Source organism: Ptychodera flava, chromosome 18 (assembly GCF_041260155.1).
Source record: "Ptychodera flava strain L36383 chromosome 18, AS_Pfla_20210202, whole genome shotgun sequence".
Classification (NCBI taxonomy): domain Eukaryota; kingdom Metazoa; phylum Hemichordata; class Enteropneusta; family Ptychoderidae; genus Ptychodera; species Ptychodera flava.
The window spans coordinates 36,653,808-36,679,841 of NC_091945.1; the positions used below are offsets into that span (position 1 = coordinate 36,653,808).

The 26,034-nt window shown below is 38.2% G+C and overlaps 2 protein-coding genes across 7 annotated transcripts in view; both read right to left on the minus strand.

Annotated features, from left to right (window-relative positions):
* Window positions 1-8,697, minus strand: part of LOC139117510 (arf-GAP with GTPase, ANK repeat and PH domain-containing protein 1-like) — a 108,107-nt gene extending 99,410 nt beyond the window's left edge. For 5 of the 6 annotated variants that reach the window (XM_070680696.1, XM_070680694.1, XM_070680689.1 and 2 more), the window contains exon 1: window positions 8,407-8,689. In XM_070680696.1, coding sequence (XP_070536797.1) covers window positions 8,407-8,572 — 166 coding nt within the window. In that variant the 5' untranslated portion in view covers window positions 8,573-8,689. Of the gene's footprint in view, window positions 1-8,406 lie in introns of all 6 variants that reach the window. The other variant, XM_070680691.1, reaches the window with a different exon arrangement.
* Window positions 8,698-10,560: 1,863 nt separating this feature from the next.
* On the minus strand, window positions 10,561-25,454 carry LOC139117511 (uncharacterized). The gene is made up of 5 exons (XM_070680702.1): window positions 24,860-25,454; window positions 22,227-22,339; window positions 15,468-15,640; window positions 14,210-14,330; window positions 10,561-12,977 (listed from the first exon to the last, which is right to left on the minus strand). Exons 1-5 carry the CDS (start codon window positions 25,338-25,340, stop codon window positions 12,591-12,593), a joined length of 1,275 nt encoding a protein of 424 aa, XP_070536803.1. The 5' UTR covers window positions 25,341-25,454; the 3' UTR covers window positions 10,561-12,590.
* Between the last annotated feature and the right edge of the window lie 580 nt (window positions 25,455-26,034).

Genomic DNA, 26,034 nt, shown 5'->3' on the forward strand with positions numbered 1-26,034 from the left:
GTGTGTGTGCAATTCAACACGTACTATAAGGATTTCATTTCAGTGATTTCCTGAATGTAACTTTCTGCCAGTCTCAAAATTTCAGTTTTCCAAAGTTCACATTCTACTTAAACAATCATAAAGAATGCTGCGAATTACCTTAATTCCTGATGCTAATCTATGAAAATATACATTGTTTTTTACCAGTACATTGATAACCTGATGTCTTGTACACTTCCTTCCGTGTAAAGAAATTATCAAATACAAAATAATGTAAAATGTGAATATCTACAAACCATCAAGTGAAGTTGAATGTCATATCAGGGTAAACAGATGATTTCCTATTCATTGCTTTCATTGAATATGATTATTACTCAATTAGTTTCAAAAAAATCAATTAATTTAGCCCTGAGGGGTCAAATGTGTACAACCACACTGCATTTCTATTGTTCATCTTGCTATAAATACAATGAATTTATTGATTTTGTGATAGTAGAGATGGGTTCAAAAGTGGTGACAATTCATCAGATACTGTAGTGACACTCCTCAGTGAAGTGTTCATCCATGTGTGAGGCTATTGTATCTGAGTTAGATTCACTCCTTGGTAGAAGCAATGTTGAATTCACAATGATTCAATTTTCTCTCTTTCAGCCTCAGGAGTATGGCTGTTTTTTCAAACATCATCCGTCACAAACACACATCAAGTGTGAATTTTAAAACAGACATCTCCCAATGCTGGTGACATATTGACTCCTACATTTCATAAATGGAATATGTTTCTCTTCCACAGGCTTTAATATTCACAAACAAAATAAAATAGTGGAAAATGAAATCTACTGGCATTATGTACTATGAGATATTGTTATTAGTAATTTACACCATTTATGATAACCAGACTACAATCCAACCATTATTTTAGTTATTTTACTTTCTATTGTTGGTTTTTGAAGCACTTATACTGTATTTCAAAGAATCATAAAAAGATTTAGATGTTTAGCTCTGATACAACATTCCTTATAAATTTCAAATCAGACAAGCTCTACAAATCCAAGAGTGAAACACTTGCTGATGTGTTAATTAAAATTATCACCTAATGGAGAAATAAAACAACGTACAAAAATCATTCCAGTGATCTTTTTCACTCTATCCTGTTACTGATGTTCAGTAGCTTTACCTAATACCAATTTTTTTCTGCCAGGGCTATTAAATTCTCATCAGTACCAGACACTGTACTTTAAACTAAAGCCTTGGGCACTCACAGAGTAAATACACCACTGGTATGCACACAAAAAATAACTACTGTATCAAGGACCACAACTAATACAGTTTTGCTCACAGCTTATATACTGTGGTTAACATGATGATCAAATAGGTTTCAGGCTATTTCAAACTGCAAAATAAAGAAAAACAAATTTTCATGAAGTGCGACAACTGGAAACTATGCACTGAAGCTAAATCTAAGTGATATTCAAATCCTTCAAATATCTTGCAACACAGCCTTCTGTAATAGAAAGTGTAGCTTCTCACTCAAAAACTCAAAAACTGTTTTCTTGTCTAGACAGTATGTATATACATACATGTACCAATATATTGTGTGTGTTCACACATGTACATGTATATTGTGAGTATCCATTCAGTGAAATTTTTATCAAGAATTAATACAAGTACTCACATAGTGCTACTTGTATAAAAGCTATACTGATCTGATGAAATTGATGCAATTCTATATGCTAATACAGATCTTTGTTCATCTAGTTTTTACATGCACAAAACACTTAAAATTATTTTATTTTACCCATGTCAGCAAGATTGTTTCTACATGGTTTCAACACTTACAGTAACAGAAGGCAAATATACTTGGAGGTCAATGACATCAGAATATCTGGACATTTGATAAATGTGTGGACACTGATAAATTAATAATTAGGAAGGAACTCTCCACAGGAACTTTACTGTATGTTCAGTTTATGAAAACTGGGTTGACTTTACAAACTCTGTAGACTGAGTCATAAACATATACAACAGACCGTTACACTTGTCTGCATCCAAACATATAAATTTATATGAAAGTAAAGGACGTAAACAGCAATTCAGTATTTTTTTTATAAATATAAGTTAGCAAGAATACTACCAATGATAAAAATATATAATTATAGATCACAAGTATATTTTTAGAATTATTCTCATTTCAATTAAATGAAATTGTTATTCATGTAAAACTATGTTCCTGCTTGATTACAGCAGTGATCTCCCCAGGATTTTCTGATAGAGTGGCGGCTAATTTGCATAACAATAATGTAATTGTTATGGTAATGAGTTTCTATAGTTTACCAAAAATTATAGAGTGGCGGTCACCACTCTATAATAGCTCTGGGGAGAACACTGTTACAGGTTCAATACTGTATGTTTCATGAGATTGTGTTGGAACTCATGAAGAAGTAATGTCAAATTCATGTGATATCTGGTCACTGTTTATTGCCTGAGATACTGGATGATTCTGAGGTCCTTCAAGTTTTCTCATCATTGAATATCAAACACCGAACAATAGTGGATATATTTATTAACAAACCTAACACAATAATCAGCCTTACTGATACTGTAACTCTAAGTACAGGCACTGATACATGTAATATGGAATTTAAAATACATAATTGATATTTGTTTGTGATGTAAAAATACAGAATCATTGCAAAAGAGTACGAAGTCATCGAAATTTGTATCTTGTAACCTGTGTGTGCATAACATCAGGAAAGAAGATTTTTCCGAAGATAATGTCCTTTTAGAGAGATTGACAAGGCCTAGCCTGAGGTTTTTAAAAACTCTATCCGAGGTCAAGTCATTTCATCTTTGAATAGCTCACAGTGTGTAGGAGGTTTACAGCACCGTTATACTGGAATCTTTCTCAAGCTGCTGATTTCATCAATGCTAATTTGTAAATTATACTCAACAGATCAATTTGTACCAAGGTTAGATTCCCAGTGTTGGCAAATCAAGACTAGTGATGTGATTACTATCACATGCACTGAATTTCAACTTGAATAATTTACGATAGGTTTTCTTGCAGACTACATATAACATGTTCTGGGTGTGCATCATTAAGAGGGAATACACAGATAGCATAGACAGAGAAAATGTTTTGCTGTTCATTCTGATTGTATCTGAGTGTTGACCATGAATTCCATGCTTTAGTTCCAAAACAATGGGACAGTAATCAACACTACAAATGTATACCCTTGCCGATGCAATTAAGCTGACCCTGGGGCAATGTAAGAGGTCATTTATTTTCATAACATACATATTTCAAAACCAGGCATACTAATGTATTAATGGTATTTAATATGAATATTTGAAATCAGCAGTGACAGCACAATGAGCCTGGCACAAATGACAACTGTCTCTGACAGACCATCCTCTCCTAGTCAAAATATTTCCTGATAAATATTCTTAACATGATAATGATGCATTGTTAGACTGACTGTGGACAGACAATTTGGAAAAGACACCACTTAGCCTGTTGGTTGACCTCAAATGTCTGATTCATCAGTGTGTGTAAAATACAAATGATGTCGGCTTGGCAATTACACACTCTATGTATATTTCATGCAGCAGTTTCTCATTATGTGAAAAGCGACACCAACTAGTCAGGTTACACATAGCTGAATGGTTAATTTCAATATGAGATCATATTTGTTATAATAAGCTCATTCAAAACAAATTTCAAAAATCAAAGTCCTATCTGTATAGATCTACTTCTTACAGAAGTAGTGATTTCAGATTAGTTCTATGTTGTCAATCTAAACAAAACCATTGTGCAATTATAAATTATCTATGGCCTGCTCCATCCATGCATGAACATCTCCACAGTACACTCTCTGCATTTCAATGAACTCTCTTTGATGTTACAAAAATCATGTTTGCACTCAGATTGTCCAACACAATCAACTCCTGGTACATAAGGCAGTCAGAAGTCTGAACTGTTGATATGGCTGTAATCTCACCAATGATTCATCTCAAAAGCAGTGTAGCTAGAGACTTGGAGAAACACTTATATTGTAATTTTATAAGGCAATAAAAATTCACTTCATGTTCGTCATATTCATCACGAGATTGATCAATGATAAACCTTACATATCCTTAGGCAAACCACTTCATCTATTTTGATTAATTTTTTACACATTGCTGAAATTCCAAACGATACATTCTTCAACACATTCATCACTATTCCCTTTGTCGCATTCAAAAGTGAATAATTTTGAAAAGAATAAAAACATACCAGATAGTTTGTACATATACATCCTACTTTTATGAAAGACTTTGTTTACAAGTTACAACATGACATAATAGTATTGATTGTTTTACAGATGAGAAGCTGACAAAATCTTCAGAAAGAAACTTTCATTAGTATTTTCAATTCTAAAGCAAAAGTCATGGCTAGTATAAGAACATTTATATGGTTTCCCATACTCAACTTTTCTTCCTGACTAAAAGCCACATCAAGGTGTTTATATGTATTGCACAAGAAAAATGAATGTGGAGGAAACATCCTGCCATTACAATATTGACAGCTACACCGGTACACGTACAATGTAGATCAATGCATGCATGAGGTCACATATATTATATCATTTACATCTACCATGTATACTACACAGTGTTGATATACGCAGTATGGCCATAGAGTATGTAGCATTCTATGACATCAAAACATGAAATAATATTTATGAGGTGAGGTACATATTATGTAACCTCACAGTCTTGCAATTTGTAAAGTGTATCTGATACTCCATGATGACTTGTAAAGTCTTGTACAGCTGTAGCATATACACACAACATATGAACAATGTAAATTAACAGAGTGTTAACACACTGACATACTACACATGTGTACTGTACTCTGCAAGCATTTGCAGCTAATCTGAACCACTCCTGGGAATGACCATCATTCTTGTAAAACCCATCCATGATTGATTTCACATAATCGCAAATCACCATGGAGATCCATTCATGACCTTTACATATTCAAATTATGACAATAAATAGACATTCCAAACAAATTATGAATGATTACTATTTATAGAAAAAATATTGATAATAACTAACAAGGTATGGTTTAAGATAAATACAAATTATTGATGAGTGTTCTCGAATAGGTCAGAGCTAATATTCATCTTATGATAGTGCTTTTGTATCTATAGCTTGTATTTTCAGACATCAATCCATACCAAAACTACCGGTACCAAATGTAAAACCAAACCCTTATTTTCTTAACACGCCTGAAATTCAGTGTAAATAAGAATTAATTAATGTAACCATGCCTTTGTTCTTTAAAATGTTATAAATGACAGAGATAGTAAAATAGTGAAAATTAGAGTGGCAAAGATATCAAGAATGATTTGGATTAGAAATGTCAGACAAGATTAAGACTGTGGTTGAAATGTGAGAAGTCTGTGGTGAAAAGTCCTTCATCCACATGTATGTATCCCATGATGCAGTAGTTCGTTGAACATCTCAGATATCTGATTTACATATGGAATGTTCATTGAGATCACAGATGGTTGCATCAGAATGTCTTGTTATTTGATCTATTTTGAGATTTTGTAAAGAACATTTCTGCCCTGTTCCTCAAATGTAAATATTGATAAAAATTTTGAATCTACTCCGACTGAATAATGGCTGTTCTGATTATATTCTATTTAGAATGCCATGGTAGTTTCTTTTGTAATTCTACTATCATTAACTCTTGGGAAGAATATCAGTTGGTGAAATGTTGCATATAAACATTTAGATGGTATTAAATTGCATCTCAATGTCTAGACATGTCATTTATTAAACTTTTACAGACTGTTTGTTACATGCAATTCTCTACAAGCATTAGCAAGAATTCGAAATTTTCACTAAAAATGCTATTTGTAGTAATAAATATTTATAAACTTATATTGTACATTTGCTGGCCAAAATGAAAAGCCAATATGAAAAGGAAAAGATCTTTTGTAAATTGGCCAAATCAGTCATTTTGAGATATTTTGATGGGGGAATTCTGGAATGGCTACAAATGCCAACAGAATAACTGTATCTCCCTGGTGATTACAAGTCATGGGTAGGCAAAATATCACTAATGACAAGCAACAAACGTACAAAGTGAATGAAACTGGGTCAATACTAGATTTACTGAAGTGGACATGGTTAATACAACACTCATCTGATTCTCAAGATAGATAGCCAATATGAAGAGGAAAAGATTATTTTGAAAAAGAAGGCATAACTGATTAAAGATCTAAAGTCAAGATTTTTACAACAATTCATCCTTAAGAATCTCCAGATATTGTCCTATTTTTCCACAAATTGAGAAGATATTTACATAAACTGTCTTTATCTTGTGATAATTTGGAATACAGGGACAAGGCCATATACAAATTGACCCTATCAATACACAGAGGAATGAGACCATTGTTTGAATGGTCAGACAAGCAAGATTCTAATGATTGGACTTTGAGCTGAAATACACTGACGTACAAATGATCAAGGAGGTGATGTGGTCATGGCAGAATTCTTTGTGCCTGAAAACATCACCAAGTACTAGTACCCATCACTGAAATTTTTCTTAGAAGAATACCTTTTAGTATTACTCTAACATTTTTACACGTTCCCTGTTGGTGTACAGTGTATCTGCTGTATTTATGTAAATGTTTCTGTAGTGCCATGTATTTTCGTGGTTTGATTTCATTATATTTTTGGTATATTTTTGTCAACTAAAAATCATACTTTTTTTAGGTCATATGTCTGTTGATCTGTGACTTATAAAAAAATAATAAATAAATAAAAAAATAAATAAATAAATAAGTTTGATATCAATTGATGGCTCAAAAAAATTACCAAAGAACACATGTTAAACTAACAAAGCCAACACAGATGTACATGTATGTATTACATCAAATATAAAAGCTTGAGTTATGTGGGACTGGAAGTACCTATAAAGTGGACATGAACCACACAGAGACTAAACACTTGCCATGCAGGCCTCACCGTGCTACCATATGCTAGCTGTCTATCATCTTGAAACACACACTGTTTGACATACCTAACTTGAAACTATAGCATGTGTTCAGCCTCTGAGTGGATGCTGATTGGAGCTGAGCAGAGGGCTTATGATTCCTAATGTTTCTCCAACAAAACATTTTATACACAGAATACACTATGAGGGTCAGTTACTTTCAAACCACATTTACTCATCTACGATTATCTGCCTGATTGGGATTATTTCAGATTTCTTTGCCACAAAGTAGTGCCATGTTTGAGGATTTAAACAGACCAATGGGAAAGTTTGATATTCACAACTGACCGGTGACCTACATTCACATTGTTCATTGATTGCTAATAGCTTCTACACAGATTGCCTTTCCATGCTGGAGTTTGCCCAGAGAATAGTTTAAATTCTTGTGATCTGGGGTTGCTCACAACTGTATCAAAATATGGGAGAGGTCGGACATCCGTAAAACAAGACATCATTTTTAATGACTATTTGGGAATGTTCAGCTTCAAGTGTCCTGTGATAAATCGGTCAAAATTTTAATTACCGCAGCGAACAAGTCCCACTTGAAATTTTGAAATAAGTGGGGACATAATCATAATCTGCTGTCATATCAAACATTATGGTCACAGTAAATTTACAATGTTGTCTCATTAAAGACACTTTCTATTTCTTTTCAGGTGTTGACATTTTCTTGTAATTGGAAGTCACAGTGAAGGTCATGCTGCATATTCTGGATATTATTGTAACCAGAAGACTTGATTATAATATAAACTCAGTACCGTTCGTTTGTTAAAAGATCAAATCATGCCACTCCCCTAGTGTACAGACTATTTACTGACAAGAAGATCAGTAACATCTGCTTCAAACAAACTGTACGCCGACCAATGAAAAGTGTAAAACTTTCGGTTAAGTTAAAAATGGTAAAACTAGCTCACTACCCAGATCACTACCACTCTGAAAGCGACAGGGGCAGAGGCTGGCTGAGACTACTACGGATTGTAACATAACACTGAAGTTAGGATAATTTCGACGTCATGTTTACAACAACAAAATTTATTATCAATGCAAACACTCTGCCGCATAAAGAGGACTCAAGACAGTCCATGGTTGACCTTATTTAGACATAGAACTCCCGACCCTGAGTTTTAACAATTATGATCATTACGGCCAGCATGCAAGATTAAAGACGTAGACGGGTAGTTGAACTCACAAGCCTAGACGTAAACAAAGCTGTACGTGCTCAACACAAACAACAACAAATATCACAGCGTTTCTGGAAGTTTGTTAAGTATCATGAAAGCCGCCGCCCAGTGAACGTTTAGCCATTTCGAGCGTAGACCGTCATGAGTAAGCTGTGTGAGGGTGTAAAGAAGAACGGCAATATTTGTCTACGCTACCTTCAATGCACACAACATGTTCCCTCAGCGAGTTGAGTACGATCGGGTCCTCCACTTGCTCCAATAGATCATAGATCGCATAAATATGGGGATGGACGCTCTCAAATCGCTGAATTTCTTCCCTGATCGCCAGAGAGTTACTAAACTCTGGGTGATAAGAGTTCATCTTGAGATACTTTCCAGATATCGGACAACGACTAAGCCATAGTTTCACTGAAAAAAACAACGGTTTTCGCAGTGGAAGCGAGAAGTCTGACACACCGGAAACTGGAACTGGATATGGGTGACATGCGCAGTGTAAACTCATTCCCATAATGCACTTTTTATCTGCTGAAGGGCGCTGATGACCCCTACTTGACATTGACGGGTTTCACAAACATATGATACAAAAACATCATTTTTTGTACGTTACCCTTTCCCAAATACGAACCCTTTTGTTTTCTCTTTCCCTCTTTCTCGGGAACTTCCGTGCATAAAATCAAATATATCCACCTCTTGCACGGTCTTCATCGGAAAAGCAAGGAATAAATCATATCACCTTTTGACGATGTTATTTCAACGAAATATAAAAACACTTATAAGTTTATAAAATTCGTTATTTGAGCTTAAAATTGATGCCACGGCCCTGTAGTATCATTTATGGGGAATAAATAGGGTAGCAAAGGTGGAACATTCGCAACACATGTTGAAAACAAAAGGAACACTCTAAAAAGTAAAGAGGGCGTACTATGACTATGCCACTGCCAGTGTCCGTCTAAAGGCCTAGCTCCGGAGTCTACGTAGACCATAGGGGATTCGATCTCCGATGATGACGATGATGATGATTAAATATTTAAAAATTAAGAAATTTAAAAATATATTTGGACTCAGTAAATTTGTTCTTGTTGTTGTTGTTGTTGTTGTTGTTATTGTTGTTGTCGTTGTTGATACTATTTGCAGAAAAGAACAAAGTATGCGCTGCAAAATTCAACACAGCCTAACTAAACATGTGCGTTGCAAATTCAATACAGCCTAACTATACATGTGCGTTGCAGCCTAACTATACATGTGTGTTGCAAATTCAATACAGCCTATGTTATGCTGTATTGAATTTTCAAGGTCAACAACGAATAAAGCTCAAAGATTTTCAACGGTTAAGAACCACTTCATCTTTAAATGTATCATTAAAGGGGCTACCTCTGTAACTTTTGATATTTTAAATTATTGTTTTCTATGTTGACATACAAACTGTAGAACAACAAAGAACTTATTGATTTTAAGGGTCCAAACATCTATCCCTACAGTAAATTTCTCAGTGAGGCAAGAGCATAGAATGAAAATCTAAACTAAACAGAATATCAAGCTAGCAACACAGCATTTCCAAATTGAATTTAAAAAGCTGGGTCATTTTGGCACCAAATTTCCATTGGAAAATTTCAATAGAAATCTTCGCAGTTTATTTTTGTGCTACAAGTATGGGTCTGACATGTCATGTAGGAACACTTTTGCACTAACTGCCCAACCTAAACAGAAACAAGGCAGGTCTTCATTGCACCTTCATGAGGGAAGGAGGGTATAGACACTATAGCACTGAGGTAACAGAAAGAAACACAATGCACCATTATCAAATTCATAAGAATGATTTTATTACATAGCCAAGTGTAAGTGGCAAAGTTTACCTGATATGATAAAGATACCATTTAAAATGAAATTTTGCATTTTACAAAGTTTGCAGAAAGGTAATATTGGAGGTAAAAATGATTTGCAGAAAGGTAATATTGGAGGTAAAAATGAGCCTTTGAAGTCACAAAAAGATTTACATCCTGTTATAAAAATACTGGCAGTTTTTAGCTGTAAATGATTTGAATGTGAAAATATCAAAATATATTCTCTAATAGAATATCCCATGTTTGTCACTTTTGTTGCTGTTTCTGTATGCATAACAGAAAATGAGCTCTAAAATGTACACTTCAATAAACTTTGTAACATAGCCTCATGATTTCAAACATCAAACTTTTGTAAACTATAAGAAACATATTTAAGAACAAGTTATTCACCTGAACATACAGTGAAAGTTGAGATTAGGTATCAAAAAATGAAATGTTCAATTCTTTAAATTAAATCATGGTAACTGACCCAGAATAAAAGAAAAGAAAGCAAATACTCAAAACTATTGAATTTGTTTTATTATCGTCTCAAAAGAACACATTTGCTTCAGAACTTAATTCTTGCAATATGAAAGGCATAAGGCACCGACACAATAAAATCCCGACACGTGGCACCAAGCAGGGCTATTTGGTAATAATATTGGCAGCTGGCAGTTTTCTTTACTTTCACAACCTATTTACAGTTACCCTAAACATTGACATTGACTGCAACAGTCAACTACAGGGCATTTTAAGGGGCAAGTAGTATTGTTGTTTTGTATGTCCATTGTAAGTTCTTCTTCTACTCCCCATAGCTTGTCAACACCGCATCTACCAGTATATATCTAAAATGAACTTTTATTGTTTTCATTTGAATTCTAGACTGGACCAGAATTCACTTGTCAACAGTAACAATACAGTCTACACATGTACAGGCCGAGTTGACAAGCTGAATACTGTGTATCTCAAACATGCCTTGGGGAGTAGAACAAAGACTAGTTGACATTCAATACAAAAATAGTGAAAAATTCTCTTCTATGAAATGATGTCATATCCGGTCATGTGTGTATTAAACTTTCCAGCCAATGGGTAACTTCCGTGAATCGCATGCACTGCATAGTGCAGACAACTACGTTCCATTGCCTATCACTTGGTGACAATTATATCTTTCGTCACATGTCTGGATAACGTTATTGATATTGAAGACTCATAAAAAGTTACAGCCACATCAATGATACAAAATGGAGGGATTTTTATCAGGTATGACACCAAAACCAGGGTAGATTGGATTTGAAAAATAACACTTCCCAGCAATGTGTATCAGCTTGAAAGGTTATAGCTGATTGGTAGATCATAAACTGATTGGTAGATCATAGCAATTTAAAGATTATGAAACTAATGCTACTTACTATATACTATATATCTGATTGGCTGTTTTTAAATGATTCGATGTATGTCATTAATATTCCATCAACCAATAAGCTTAAAGCTTCTATGAGACAGCACACTTGAACATTTCCATCATTTTCAAGTTATTCTATATTTGATTCATGATTGAAAGTCATATGTAAAGAAAGTACTTCATTGTTTGTGTAAAGCTTAGCATGTTTGCTTTTTAATCTATTAACCAGATTTTCAAAATAAGGGGACAGCACAGTAATTTTTCTGGAGGCAATTGAGAGTAATGCAGAGTTGGATAATATTTGATGATTTCATCGAGGATAAATCATCAAAGACAACAACACAAAAAGATGGTTTTCACAAATAACAAGGGAACAATACTATTTTTATGCAAAGTTTAAATTATTCCTTTTTCAAATCAAGAAAAAACTACGGGGTAACCAGGGAAATTTTGTCACTAGAGAAACAAATTACCTAAAATTTACTGATATTTGAGTTTCAACATGACTGCTATCCCTGGGTAAACCTGAGATGGAAAAATTTTAGTTTTTGATTTTCATAACAATCACATGAATCAAACATTTACTCCAAATATTGTCAACTGGTAAAAGAACAAAATTAATATAATTCTGGAAAAGCTTATAAGACTGGTAATTAAGAATTTTTGAAACAGGTAACGACAAGTTTTGTTAATTATTTATGACTGAAGCTAATCAGATTTGTAATCTACACATTTCAAATTAAAGTTCTGACATATTTGTTTATGCTTTCTTCAAAGATCAGTTGCATTTCTTATCAATCCCATAACAGTAAAATTTTCGAGGATGATAACACTAAAAACTGTATATTTTTTACTTTACTAGTTGGCCAAAGTACACTTCTGATATATATACCATTACACAACACATCAAGGATGATGGCAGACAAAATATATCATATTTCATTGCAATTTAAAGGGACAGAAACTGGGACTATTGCTGAGTGTAACTGTACTTTTGTTCCATGTGAACTATCATGGTTATGGCCAGTCACATGGCTGTCATCTTCACCACTACTACAAAATAATCTATGAATGAGGACGTTTATACATATTTTGTCATAAATAAACTGATGTAAAAATATAAAGACTGAACCATCCACCTCTGCACTATGAAGTTTTCACTCATTATGATTCACATCCACTCCTTGATATGCCAGCATCACTGCTTTCACTGCCTTGTACATAAATGATACAAAACCATAGCTTCTGAAGGGTGAACATGCATGTCTTTTGTACATGATGATGGAAGGTTGGCAAGGATTTTCAATGGGACAGACAGCCATTCCATCCAGTGTATCCACTGAAACATGACATTTCACAAGGAATGCATAGAACTGCATGTTATTATCATCTGTACACATAACACTGTGAATTGACAGCTGGTACACAGTCTTATAAAACGTATTACCAAATGGAGAGTCTTTAGCCACAGCCAATGCTTCACATGCTGTCTGTGGTATGGTTTTGGCAACATCTGATAGATTTGGTTTTGAAAATACTTTATTCTGTGAAAACAAAACAATAAAAAATATGATAACTAAGATGTCATGTAGTATAGCTCTGTTTGAAAAATTTTTAACTCATGTTGTTATAGAAATTTAGTATTCATATAAAGTCCTTCATTTCTAAAAGTGACTGACCATTGCATATCAGCAGTATGTAATCACTGAGAAACATAGCATTACCAGAGAGCAGGATGATGGTGTTTTAACTCTAGACACAAGTTTTATCACTGATATCACTGAACCACCATACACACTACAATGACATTTTGGAATGGCATAATTACAATATTCATGGCAGTGAAGAACTCCAAACAACTCTATTTTAGAGACAATGGAAATGAAGAGAGAACAACAATGTACATTTTGATGTGATCCACTGATTTTAAAATTGTCATCTTTTTACAGTGACATTTAAAAGTATTGCAGTGATCCTTATCATTACTTTTAGTTAATCTAATCATCAAGACTGCTGAAAAGACATTGTCTCAACTGCTAGTTCTGAAGTACAACCACATGTTACTGTACTTGAATGTTTTCTTGTATCTAAAATGACGTCACATGTAACCAACATTTGTTAAAAGTTTCAAATTGATAAAATTCAATGCTGTCCTTTTAGCTTAGTGTATCCCTTTTCCTTCCAGACAGTATCACTTCCCCATCGATATCAGCTTAGTCAGTAAAAAGCGGTATTGAGCCAAAACATGATGTATTTTCACCCGCTTGGCATGTTACAGCATCTATAGTCCAAAAAAAAATCAAGTTTACAGTATTTATGTTTTCAACAGCCTTCAAATGTACAGTATTATGTTAAAATACACCATATGGAATATGTTGTGTTTCATTAAATTTAACCATCTTGACCTGTGATGAAATATGGACTTGGTAGGAAAAGGGGTATACCGGTATATCATTGATTCTAAAATTAAACAGGGATAGCTGAACAGCAACTTTACATGTTTAGATTCTCTATCGGTACATTCCCTGTGTATTTTAATGCCTTTGCAGTCTTGGTTTCAACATAACAGTAACAGATGATACACTTAATGCATGGTACATCTGGTGTTTTCATGCCATCAATGTCCTTTTGATAAAACTGCTTCTGATTGATTTAATGCTAAAAATTCTAATAAGCAAAAACCACAGCCAGCAATACAATAAACTGTCAAAACCATTCTGTCTCTTCACCATCCAGAGTAAAATGTTATATAGTATCTTGATATATCTACACTTACTTTAGAAAATAGAATGACTTGCAAAAGACCTCTTTGATCCTGGGTGTGGACTTCTATACCATTCTGTATGTTCACATATCGACCACACATTTGAACTTGACGTGCAGTAGACTCTCTAACTCTGCAAAGGCAAGTGAGTAAGTAAATGTACTGACTCTCAAATAGGTGTTACTTGAATTGAAAGTCCATACGCTAAAAGTCACTTAAAATTCAATTTCTTTTCAAGGACTTTATGAGGTTCAAAATATCATTTTCCAGTTATCATTTTTACATATCATTTTATATCTCATGTTCACGACATGACTTGATGACTAATCATTTTGTTATTTTGGTGGGTGGCTAATCAATTTTCCAAGACTTTCTAGAACTCAATTTCATTTTCAGGGGCTTTACAGGGACTTTCCAGAAGGCCTAAAAACTCAACAACTTTTCAGATTTTCTTCGGAGATAACATAATAGTCTCTGTTGATAATAAGAGTGTCAGTTACAGCCGCATGGGAAGTCAGTACTGTGTACAGACCATGGAAAATTTTACAGATGAAGGAAAGACATGTTCCGGTCTTTGTCTGGTGGACTACCAAGTATCAATACTGAAACAAACACTTCAAAAATTTGGGATATTGTGTACCATGAATTACACTTTAATGGATAATCAATGAATGCTATATGTATATGATAAAAAATTGAAGAAAAGAATCAGTTAAAGTCAACCAATACACCAAGCCATCCTTTTTAAATTCATTCATTGAAGGTAATTTTCATTGATGTTTTATAAGAGCAAAAATAACTTCCAACTTTGGTATACTCAATCTTAATAATTTGTACATGTTCAAATTATTACAAGAACAGTTATTGCTTTTTTGACCCAATACTCCAATAAGCACATTCTACATTGCAATGATTGACAATTGTATTTCATAAAAATATTAAATCTTCCACTATTGTAACTTTTATCAAACTTTGATAACTCTATGCTTGAACAGGAACATTATTTTTTAGCTTTTAAAGGTTACCATGCACAAAGTTTTCCAAAATTTGGCAAAAATGGGACCAGGATTTTTGCTATTGATGCTTTAGGTACTTTTGAATGTGTCCGTGCCTTGACACAGTCACTTTAATGTGTCCGTGCCTTGACACAGTCACTTTAATGTGTCCGTGCCTTGACACAGTCACTTTAATGTGTCCTGCCTTGACACAGTCACTTTAACTCTATTACGCTCTGAAGACTTGGAATACTATTTGATCTACATATACATACCTAACTAACACTGGACACCTTGTGTTACATGCTGCAATATTTATCACAGCAGCCAATAAGTCATCCACATATGATTCTGGTAATTTTCCTTTGTTGAAACGCTCAAAAGCTGTCACCCATGCCATTAAAAAAGACCTGTAAAGTGGCTTCATGGCTTCTGGTACATTCAATTCCTATAAAACAGAGAAAATCACACAGAACTTCACATAGTTGTAGCATTGGCCTTAGTGAAAATTAAGCCTGCCATACAGTAGAGAAATTAGATCAGCAAAATTTCATTCAAGAGGCTGTCTGCTCAACCACTTTACTCTCAGGAGTGTGGCTTTTTGCAAGCTTTTTCCATTGAGCAAAATATTCAACACATTTTATATTTTTTCCTCGTGAGGAAAATTCCTCACTGCACTGGTCTTGCTGCAAGTTAAGTTCAGGTTGTGCACAGTTGACCAGTATTTCAGCATGTTTCAATAAGTCAAACCTGCTTAATGTGTTCTAACACTACTTGCCCTACACCAGTATCTTTATTTTTGCCACCTGTAACCAAAATGTTTTACATCCCTGTGTCAACCAGGTCATCCTTAGGAACCAGTATACTAAATTTTAAAGCTATGAGATGAGTAATTTTGAAGTACATGATTTTTTTGAAAGTGTCTACTTTAATCAGTACAATAAATATTGAATTGTTTTTCTACAACATACTTCATACCTTCACATTACTGTACATACTTGGACAAAGAGGAATTTTCCCACCATTTTAATGAATTGATGAATGGTTGCTCAAACTGACTTATCCCTTTTCCTGCCAAGTCGGTGAAAATCCGCTTGAAATTCGGTGTAGCTAGAATCTGAGCAGCCACGGCCGTTATCCTGCCAAGGCGGTGGAAATCGGGCTACTTTTTGGTACCCCCTTTCCTGCCTAGTCGACGGAACTACGTGTAGCAAACCCTTGCTCGCGCTAGGGGTCGTTCGAGGACAGGTTTTGGGCGAGGAACGGCGTTTGCTCTCGAAATGGGTTCACAGAGAGTCCAAGGACAGGGAAAGGTGCGGAAGCTACCCAGCCAGTCCCCACCCCCCGGTGGGGGACTGGTTTTTTTTGGGGGACGAGTAGCGTACTTGGCAGGTTAGCACGTTGACGTATTCTAGCGGAGTTTGGGGTAACTTGGCTCTGAGGCACTACATAGATTGCGGCCGAAATTGACCGTCTCGGCAACGCTAATCTGTAAGGCAACCGCCTAAGACCGCCTCAGCTGGCGGTGCAATTTTTTGCCAATGGTGCGAGACAAAATCACGGACTTGGTCCTGATTGACGGGAAGTGCGGACGGATTTGACGGACTCGGCTTTCTCGAAGGCAACCGCCTAAGACCGCCTCAGCTGGCGGTGCAATTTTTTGCCAATGGTGCGAGACGAAAATCACGGACTTGCCTGATTGACGGGAAGTGCGGACGGATTTGACGGACTCGGCTTGATTAGTCCCTGACATGGAACTGATCCGAACGGACTTGAGCGACATTTGTGAAGGGTAACCACCGCTTTTAACCGACTTGTTACCTTCTCGAAAAGACTACCCACTCAGATGTCGGACGTTGTCGGCTGCACTTGGCTCTAGACGTTCAAGCCGTGCAACGAAACACACCGCCTCAGCCTTGCCATTCAGGAACATGGCCTCAAAATTTGATACCATTGTTCACCGACTTGGCGGCTGCGGTTAGGTGCGTGAACCGTTGTTCACCGACTTGTTACGCCTATGTTGTCCCTGTGAAGTTCGGCTAACGGCCGAGTCTAACGGGAGTTGGCAGACCTGTGTTTGGTTTATACCGTAGTATGACCGACTCAGGTAGAGGTACCTGTCGGTATATTCCGAGTTTTACGCACTCGGGCGTCAATGACGGGTCGTCATCACCGCTGATGACGTAGACGTGCTGGCCACGTTATTTGAAGGAGCCATGTTTGCCCAACGGACGAGGCCGAGACAGCCGTTGACAATTTTGGCATCCTTCATCTTTGACCGCCTTAGTTGGGTAAGCCGCTCGGCAGGCGACGGTTATGACCTAAACAAGCCGCTGAAGCACTGTTCGTTGCCGTACAAGAACGAGACGGCCAGTCCATTACTGCTTAATGGGCAATCTGTCGGGTTGGCTTGTCACCGACTTGGATGACAATACGCCCTGCGCAGGCGTACTTAGAAGGGACATGAGGTTAAAGATACGGGTTTCCCACCCGTACTAAACATGGGCTTGGGGCAACGTCCTTGGGTGGCAGGTGTGCATGCCACGTACCCAGCTGGACGGAATGTCAAGTTGAGATGCTAATGACATTGACTATGTTATGCTAAGTGCTCGATTGATTTGCATCGCAAATGAGTATTATTAGCATATCAAATGGTGCGGACAGGCAATTTACATGACGGGTAGGAATGTCAGCGCCGGTGTGTGGACTGATTGCCGTAGGTCCATTATAATAACAGGTGGATGCATATATTAACACCCCTGCGTCCAATCATGTCCAGGGCTTTGTTTCCCTGTGGCTTTAAAAGGGAGGGACCTGTTAGTCTGTCGACACTGTTCCAGACATGAGCTTGACGGACCGCAAAAGTTTTCTGAAGGCGAGCAGACGACTGAAGCTCAAAGATGCAGAGTCTCCGGGCGGTAGTGGTAGCGATCGTTGTGATGTCCCTAGTAAACGTTCTAAGAAGTCGGGCAAGAAACGCTCCCGTAAGGCGAAGCCATCTCCGGCTGAAAAACCCAGTGGTAAGCGTAAACGTAAGACCGATCGTTCTGCCGATGAGGATGATGACGGGTCACCGGTTGCCAGTGGTTCTCACCCGGCTGCTCCGGGAGAGACTACTTCACCTGCAGAGACTACATCTGCTCTTGTGGGAGATACTTCACCTGCACAGACTACGTCTGCTGCTGCTAGTGAGACAGTGAGTAATGAGACGGCTGATGCCATTGGTTCTCCCCCGGCTGCTCCGGGAGAGACACCACCTGTGTCTACTATGAGCCCTCATCCTGCGTCAGGAGAGGTTCCTGTGCCCAGTGCGAAAGAGCTTGAGTCCTCGTCATCAGCAGAGGCTGCCGAGCCCGCTCCTGCCATAGTTTCGTGTGCTGCGATGTCCCCGCCGAAAAAGATAGTGCGGAGGGTTCGTTATCAGGATAGCCCACCTGATTTTGAGCCAGATATGATCCTTGATGCCGCTACGGGCGAGTTCAGGCCCAGACGCCCAGACGACGGTGATATCACCGCTGAGTCCGACTCGGAGGTTGACGAGGATGCGGCAGAGGACGATGACTTTTATGACAGGCAGTACGTAGGTGAGGCAAGCTCTGACGACGATGATGACGCTGCTGCTGTGTTGGCGGAGGACAACACACCTCCTGTCTGGCGTATGTCGGAGACTACCGATGCTAATATATTTGAAGAGATCGATTTTGACCATGAGAGAGGACCGACTTTCACCTTGCCCAGCCACGCCCGTGAGCTCGATTACTTTTTTAAGTTTATTCCAGCTACACTGATCAGATTGGCCAAGGACGAGACTAATAAATACGCCAAATTCCACCAGCGACATATCGCTAGGAAAATAGATAAATACTGGCGTAACGCTGACTACCGAGAGGTGCAGGCGTTCATTGGCGTCTTAGTCTGTATGGGTATCGACCGTAAATCATCAGTGGAGGATTATTGGTCTAGCGATCCCTTTCTGAGAAACCAGGGTATTTCTACTGTGATTACCCGCAGTCGCTTTCAGCAGCTTATGCGATACTTTCATCTGGCAGACCCAGAGAACGATCCACGTCGTGATCCTGATGAGGCACGCCGCCGACGTCGGTGTCAGGAGGATCCCCTGTATAAAATCAATCCATGGATGGAGCCCATAGTTGACCGGTGCGTAAATAATTATAAGATGGGTAGAGAGATCTCCATCGACGAGGGCATGGTGCGATTTAAGGGCCGTTCTAAATTTAAGCAGAGATTACCGCATAAGCCTGATCGAGACGGTTTCAAGATATGGCAGCTGTGCGACTCCACCACTGCATACATAGCTAACTTTGCACCGTACCTAGGTGTGAAATATCGGGATCGGACTGATGGGAGACGGCAGGAGCGAGGTGTGGTGAAAAGAATTACGATGGAGCTGGTCCAGCCATTCTGTGGATATAATCACAGCCTATTCTGTGATAGCCTGTTTAGCACGGTCGTTACTGCTAGAGAGCTGATGGAGACCGGGATCTACATGGTCGGGAGTTTCAACCGCCGTAATCGTCGCACCATGCCCCCTCAATTAATTCCGCCGGGTAAGAGGAAGCGCCTTCCTCTGTCTGTTGGGGATATGAAAGCCACGACCAAACGGACTCTCGTCTTAACATCACTGCTTATCAGGATAGTAACGCTCAGGTGCTGATCTTGAATACGGTCTATCCACCCTTGGAGTGCGTGCCAGTGGGGAGGGAGACGAGCGGCGACAAGTGCCTCTGTCGCTGTATAATTATCGCCGGTACATGGGAGGCGTCGACCGAGCCAACCAGAAGCGCAAGTACTTTCACACTGGGCGCAAGAACCACAGATGGTGGACATATCTGGCATGTTACCTGATTGATGTTGCCCTGGTAAATGCATATATATGCTTCAAGCATGTACACCCTGATAGTAAGCTGACCCATAAGATGTTTCATCTGCGTGTCGGAAACAACTCATTGGCGGTTATTGTGGGCGATCGCAGCCCAGTGTGAGAGAGGTCGAGGCCACTGTTTCTCTTGCCTCGTACATCAATCCACAAAATCAGCCGATGCACGTTGTCAGCCGTTTGGAGGGGCGGCAGAAATGCTGTAAAGTATGTAGCAGAGAGGGTAAGACCACTGCGAGCGGACGACTGTCTGAGACGTCCAAAGGATGTAGTCTGTGCGGGGTTCATCTTCACGAGGGCGAGTGTTTTGCGGCTTTTCATCATCGCATGATGCTACGAGGTAAGAGGAGCATTGGCGTGCAGACCTCTACTCACACAGCCCCGACGACACCCATCAGCAAGAGAACCCGACGTAAATAACGGACAGGGGACAGCTTCGCCTAACAGTGGCTTGACTGTATTCTGAACACGGACCATGATCACATTTTGAGCACGGTTGTGCCGTTTGTTTGTGCTTTACGATCCCGCTGATTGTAAATTGAAACACGGATTATTTTGTACAATCCCCCGATTGTAATCTTTGTAACACGGACCATGCACTCGGACGTCGAGACAGACTCTGAGATTTATTATTCGGCATAATGTAAATTATTCCCGAATAAAATACTATCTATGGATCGCATATTTTCGTTTTGTTTTGTTTTGTTTAGACGGATTATTTTGTACAATTCCCCCTATTATAATTTTTGAAACACGGATCTGCCACCCCGATTGTAATTTTTGAAACACGGACCATGCACTCGGACGTCGAGACAGACTCCGAGATTTATTGTTCGGCATAATGTAAATTATTCCCGAATAAAATACTATCTATGGATCGCATTTTTCGTTTGTTTTGTTTTTACCCCCACTTTCGTTTTTGGCAGATCCGTAAGGACGCTATAGTAATGGATGAACGTGCGTTGTATCACGTGGGAGGGGCACAGCCCAACGGAGGCTGTGCTCGTGCGACGTAGACGTTGTACCAACCATCTGTCGTTGGGGTTAGTGCATAGAGCAGTTGCACTGTCCAGAGCTAAGGTGGTACAAAACTGCACCTTAGTAACAACTGCACAACTAACGTGTTAGGAAACGGTAACACTAACGAGCTAAGTGTTCACTGAACTGGCCAAACTACGTACACGCCTTCCTTCAATGGCGGAACTATGTCGTTGACACTACGTCAAAGCAGACTGCAATGTGCGACTCTTCCAAGTCGTTCAAAGTACGTGGCCAAGTGACACAACCCAGGGGAAACAGGACAGGTTTGAGGGTGCTCCCGCACCCATAGCACTAACCCCTGGGTCTTCTACTAACCCACGAGAGAGGTGACGTTTCCCCGGTGTGGCCGTGCGTGCCGGCGAACGAGCTTTACTTCCGCGAAAGTAAGCTAGAAAAGGGCATAAAAGTGCACGTCCCCCGGGGCAAACAACGCCCGTGACCTCGTCATTTTCTGGACACAACCTCATCAGCGGTTGCCCCTCTATACGGGCATGCAAAAATTTTTGAAGTCTAACACGTATATGGTCGGTAATCGTACCCCGAAAATGCGGTATTTTCCCGCCAAATGCCTGGCAGGAAAGTGTGCAGGAGAGCCTATCTTCTGTAGACACGGAAAAGGGGGCCGGTTTTGACCGACTTGGCAGGATAACGGACAGGGGCGCTCGGCAGGAAAAGGGTTAAAGTTTTAGTACTTGGATAACTGAACAGCCAACAATTTTCTTACACAAAAGTGAGCCATTAATTACATTTGTATACAGTTCATGCATAGTACCAAAGAACAAAATATAAACCCAATTTGACCAGTGATTCCAGAGTTTTAGTATTTTGACTTTGGTTCTTTGTTTACCTTGTTTGCATATTTTTGACACAAACACATTCATTTGAACAAATTTACATCTTCACGCTTGGGTGTGCCTGAACGCCAACCACTGAGATGGTACATGGAGATGCTGTGCTTTTCAAATTATTGATGTGGACAGACATGTATACATACATACAGATATACAGATGACAGACATTTTTCCAAGCCTATACAAATACCTCCCAGACTGCCATATTTGGCATATGGGAGCTAAAAAAACTGTTTTATACTCACATCTTTAACAGTAGCCGCTAAAAGATTTTGTAGATCATCAGTGTTCATGTCATTGTTGTCTGTAAAGTCTTTCACAACACTGAGAAAGTTATCTTCTGTTATATTTGATCTAACTGCAACAACAAATAAAACATTTTGAAACAAGGATGTGAGGTGGTGGCATGACTACATTTCCATGTGTGAACTGTATATCTGGTCACTGATCAAAACAAATTCCTGTAAGCAGCTTTTGACCAACTTTACAGACTCACAGAAACATAGTTAGCTTGATTTATGAATTCTATGGTTTGTGGTATGTACCATGAATAGCTGTACATGTATTCTCATCATGTAATACATGGGTGTACTCTTATACATACAATGCAATAATTTCCGGGGGGCCACAATACCATTGTGCACCTACTCCCCTTATGCCACAGGAAATTGTTTCAATACAGTAATCTAAAAGGTGCATTCTAGTGCAGTAAAAATCAAACAAATTCCAGATTCCTATCCTTATCCCTTAGTATACTCTATGTTATTAAGACAGGGGACTACCTACCGGTATGAATAGCACTGTATCAACCAATTCCATTGGTTTGCATGTAGAAAGGGAAGAAAACATCCTTGCAGTTTGTTCTTTAGACTTTCACAAAAGACTTGGAAGTCATTTTGAACATTATATTCAACAACAGACGTAACAGCTGATACAGCTCCACTGTGTTATGTAGAGAATAACTATTTGTGACTCACGTTTTGATAAAGAAGGTGGAAATCTTTGACAACTTGTTTCAGAATGGCCTGACCGAAAATGGCAAAAATTGGGGCAAAAATGACAATTGAAGATATCATATATCACATTAAGATAATCCCGAAGAACATCTATACCAAACATCAAAGCTATCAAACAAGTAGTTTTTGAGAATCAAATTTTTTGACCAACTATGGCAAAAATTGCCCTAAAAATACAAAATTGCAAATTTCATCATAATTTCAATATAATATATTAAGATAACCCTAGGAACCTCTATCCCAAGTTCCAAAGCTATCAGACGAGTATTTTTGAGAAACAAAATTTTGACCAAAAATGGCAAAAATTGCCCAAAAATAACAAAATTGAAGATTTCATCCTAATTTCAATACATTGTTTTTGCAAATATTCATTCAATTAATATGTTAACCCAAAATGAAAATGTTGGTGGGGTTCATCTTTTAGCTTGTCAAGCAGTCGTAAGTTTCGTGATAAAGAAGTGTTAATTTATGCAAATTAATGCAAATCACCCAATTTCCTTGCTTCTTTTTCCCCCTAATTTCAAAATTTCCAAAGAATTTAACTCCACTCTGGCTGGGTCAAATTTTCTGAAATTTTCACATTGTTTTTTAAATGCTCTTTAAAAAAACGACTATTTAGTTTGGCAATAAAGTTCTTACATTTTTAAATAAGAGGCATTTGAATTTTACTAATCATGATGTTGATTACTTTTTTGAGTGTCAGTTTTTCAACCCTTGCCATTTTTGAATGAGGATAGATAATGCAAAATAAAATAGTCGTTTTTTTCTACATATACTCTTCTTTCAAGTTAAATATTACATTTTAGAAAATAGTGTCAAGTTTTTGACTTAAATTAATTTGTATCATTAATACCAAAATTGAGGTTTTTTACCCCAAATATGAACCCACTTCATCTTTCAAGTAAACTTCTGCTACCATATTAAACTTTAGAGTCTCTCCTTTTTGAAAATATGTATTCCTTAATTGTCATCTTTGATGAGAAATATTGCTTTGAAAAAAACTGTGTTGGCAACATGCAGCTCCACCTTAAGTTAGTGTTACTACTGGTATAATGAAGATAATAATATTATGCAAAGAAATACATTATTAAATGACATTTATGTGATGTTTATGTATTAATACATTTTAATACAGCAAACCTTGTATATGAGATTGATGCACACTTGCCTTTAAAAGATGGGAGTGACAGTGATGTGGTGTGCAAGTTTTGTGTGCTATCTTCTCGACAGTTTTGTCTGGCAGGTCACAACTTTTGTCTGCTAACGACAGCCACAGTTCAGTGCTTCAGCAGAGTCGAAGCTTCGTGTCTAACGCCTGTCATTTGTAAAATTACTGTGTGTGGGTCTAGTGTACTTCAGTCGTACAACAATAGAAAGTTTGTACATTTGCCCACGGTCCCTTTTGTGGAGGGACCACAGGGGGCTCGTACTCCTTGTTTATTTGTGTCTGTGTTTGTTTGTGTGTTTTTGTTTATTTATTTTTAATAAAATAACAGCGAAAAACTGTTTTGTTAATATTTGTCAATTTGTTTGTTTGTTTGTTTGTTGATATGTACGAGGGTTAGGGTTAGGCTTAAGTTAGGGTTAGACTTATTCACTCCCTCTATATGTCTTACCGTAACCCTAACCCCATCTTAAGCCTAACCCTAACCATCGGAAATACATAACAAACAAACAAACAAACAAACAAACAAATAATAGATAAACTGCTCTTTATTGACAAATATTAACAAAACAGCTTTTTGCTGTTATTTTATTAAAAATAACAAATAAACAAACACAAACACATACACACAAACAAACAGACACAAATAAACAAGGAGTACGAGCCCCCTGTGGAGGGACCATGATTTGCCACTCACTGTGATTTGACAGTAATTCCCGATATCTTGCAACTGGCATACGAGTTTCATATCTGGCTGCAGCTACTGCTGGACTAGCTGGATACTTGGGCAAATTGAGATTGGGATAAACATTTGAGCCACATGCTGTAATGTTGCCTATTAACCAATCATGGATTAGATCATCTTCTTGTCCAGTTTCGCTGTCAAACTCATGCAGGGTGAATCGCAATCTATTCATGTGCCGATCTTCCCATTTTGACGAAGATGGGAAATTTATGTGGGGATGTGCAAGCTCAGCACAGTCCCCGATACACATTCCCATTCTGTACGCTTGGCACTCGGTGTATCGAGGAGTATCATAAACTAATGGTAGTTCCACATCGCTACCACCATCAGTAGAACTAACAACATCGTTAGTTTCGACCAATTCAATTTCCTGACTATCATAATCCCCGCCACCACGATCACCACTCTCCACAACATCCATCGTAATCATCATGCAAATAACATTGACCTGACACCACTTTCGCGGGAGCGTGGCCCGGCTGCTTGCAGCTCACCGTTTCGCCGCTAGAGGCGTACTTAACTTTGGGTGGACTTGATTGGGACGACCGGTGTAGACCGGTGCACCCAGGCCAAGTAAGTTCGTACTTGATTGGGTCGGGGATTCTGCGCGCGCATCTATTCGGGGATCCCCGAATAGCCCGATCGATTTTGGTCGGGGCAGACGACGAATACAATATGGCGGCCACTTGATTGGAGAATCCACCGGACGACCCCGACCACGTGACGGCAAGAACCGGTCATACTCCGGTCACATGAACGGGGCGTCCCAATCAAGTCCACCCTTTGTATGCTATGCAAACCAAGCGTAATTTTGGTTCAATCGCTTGGCACATTCATAGTTTTGTATATTTGTTTTATTTGCCACTTTGTTGGAATAACTTTATCAATTAAAAAATTAGGCGCAGACCAGATGCATAGCCAGATATACGTACATATGCAGACAACCAGGCCGCAACCTGAACTTGGTTGTGCGTCCGAACCCAGGCAGGGGCGCGTTATACGTCATACGTAGTTTAGTCACATTGTAAGGGCGGCGACAAAACGGTCTGATCGAGCGTTCGGCACCGAAAATCACGACGGAATATGCGATTTGAGTCGTCTGATGTTAGAGGTGATTTAGCTTTAGT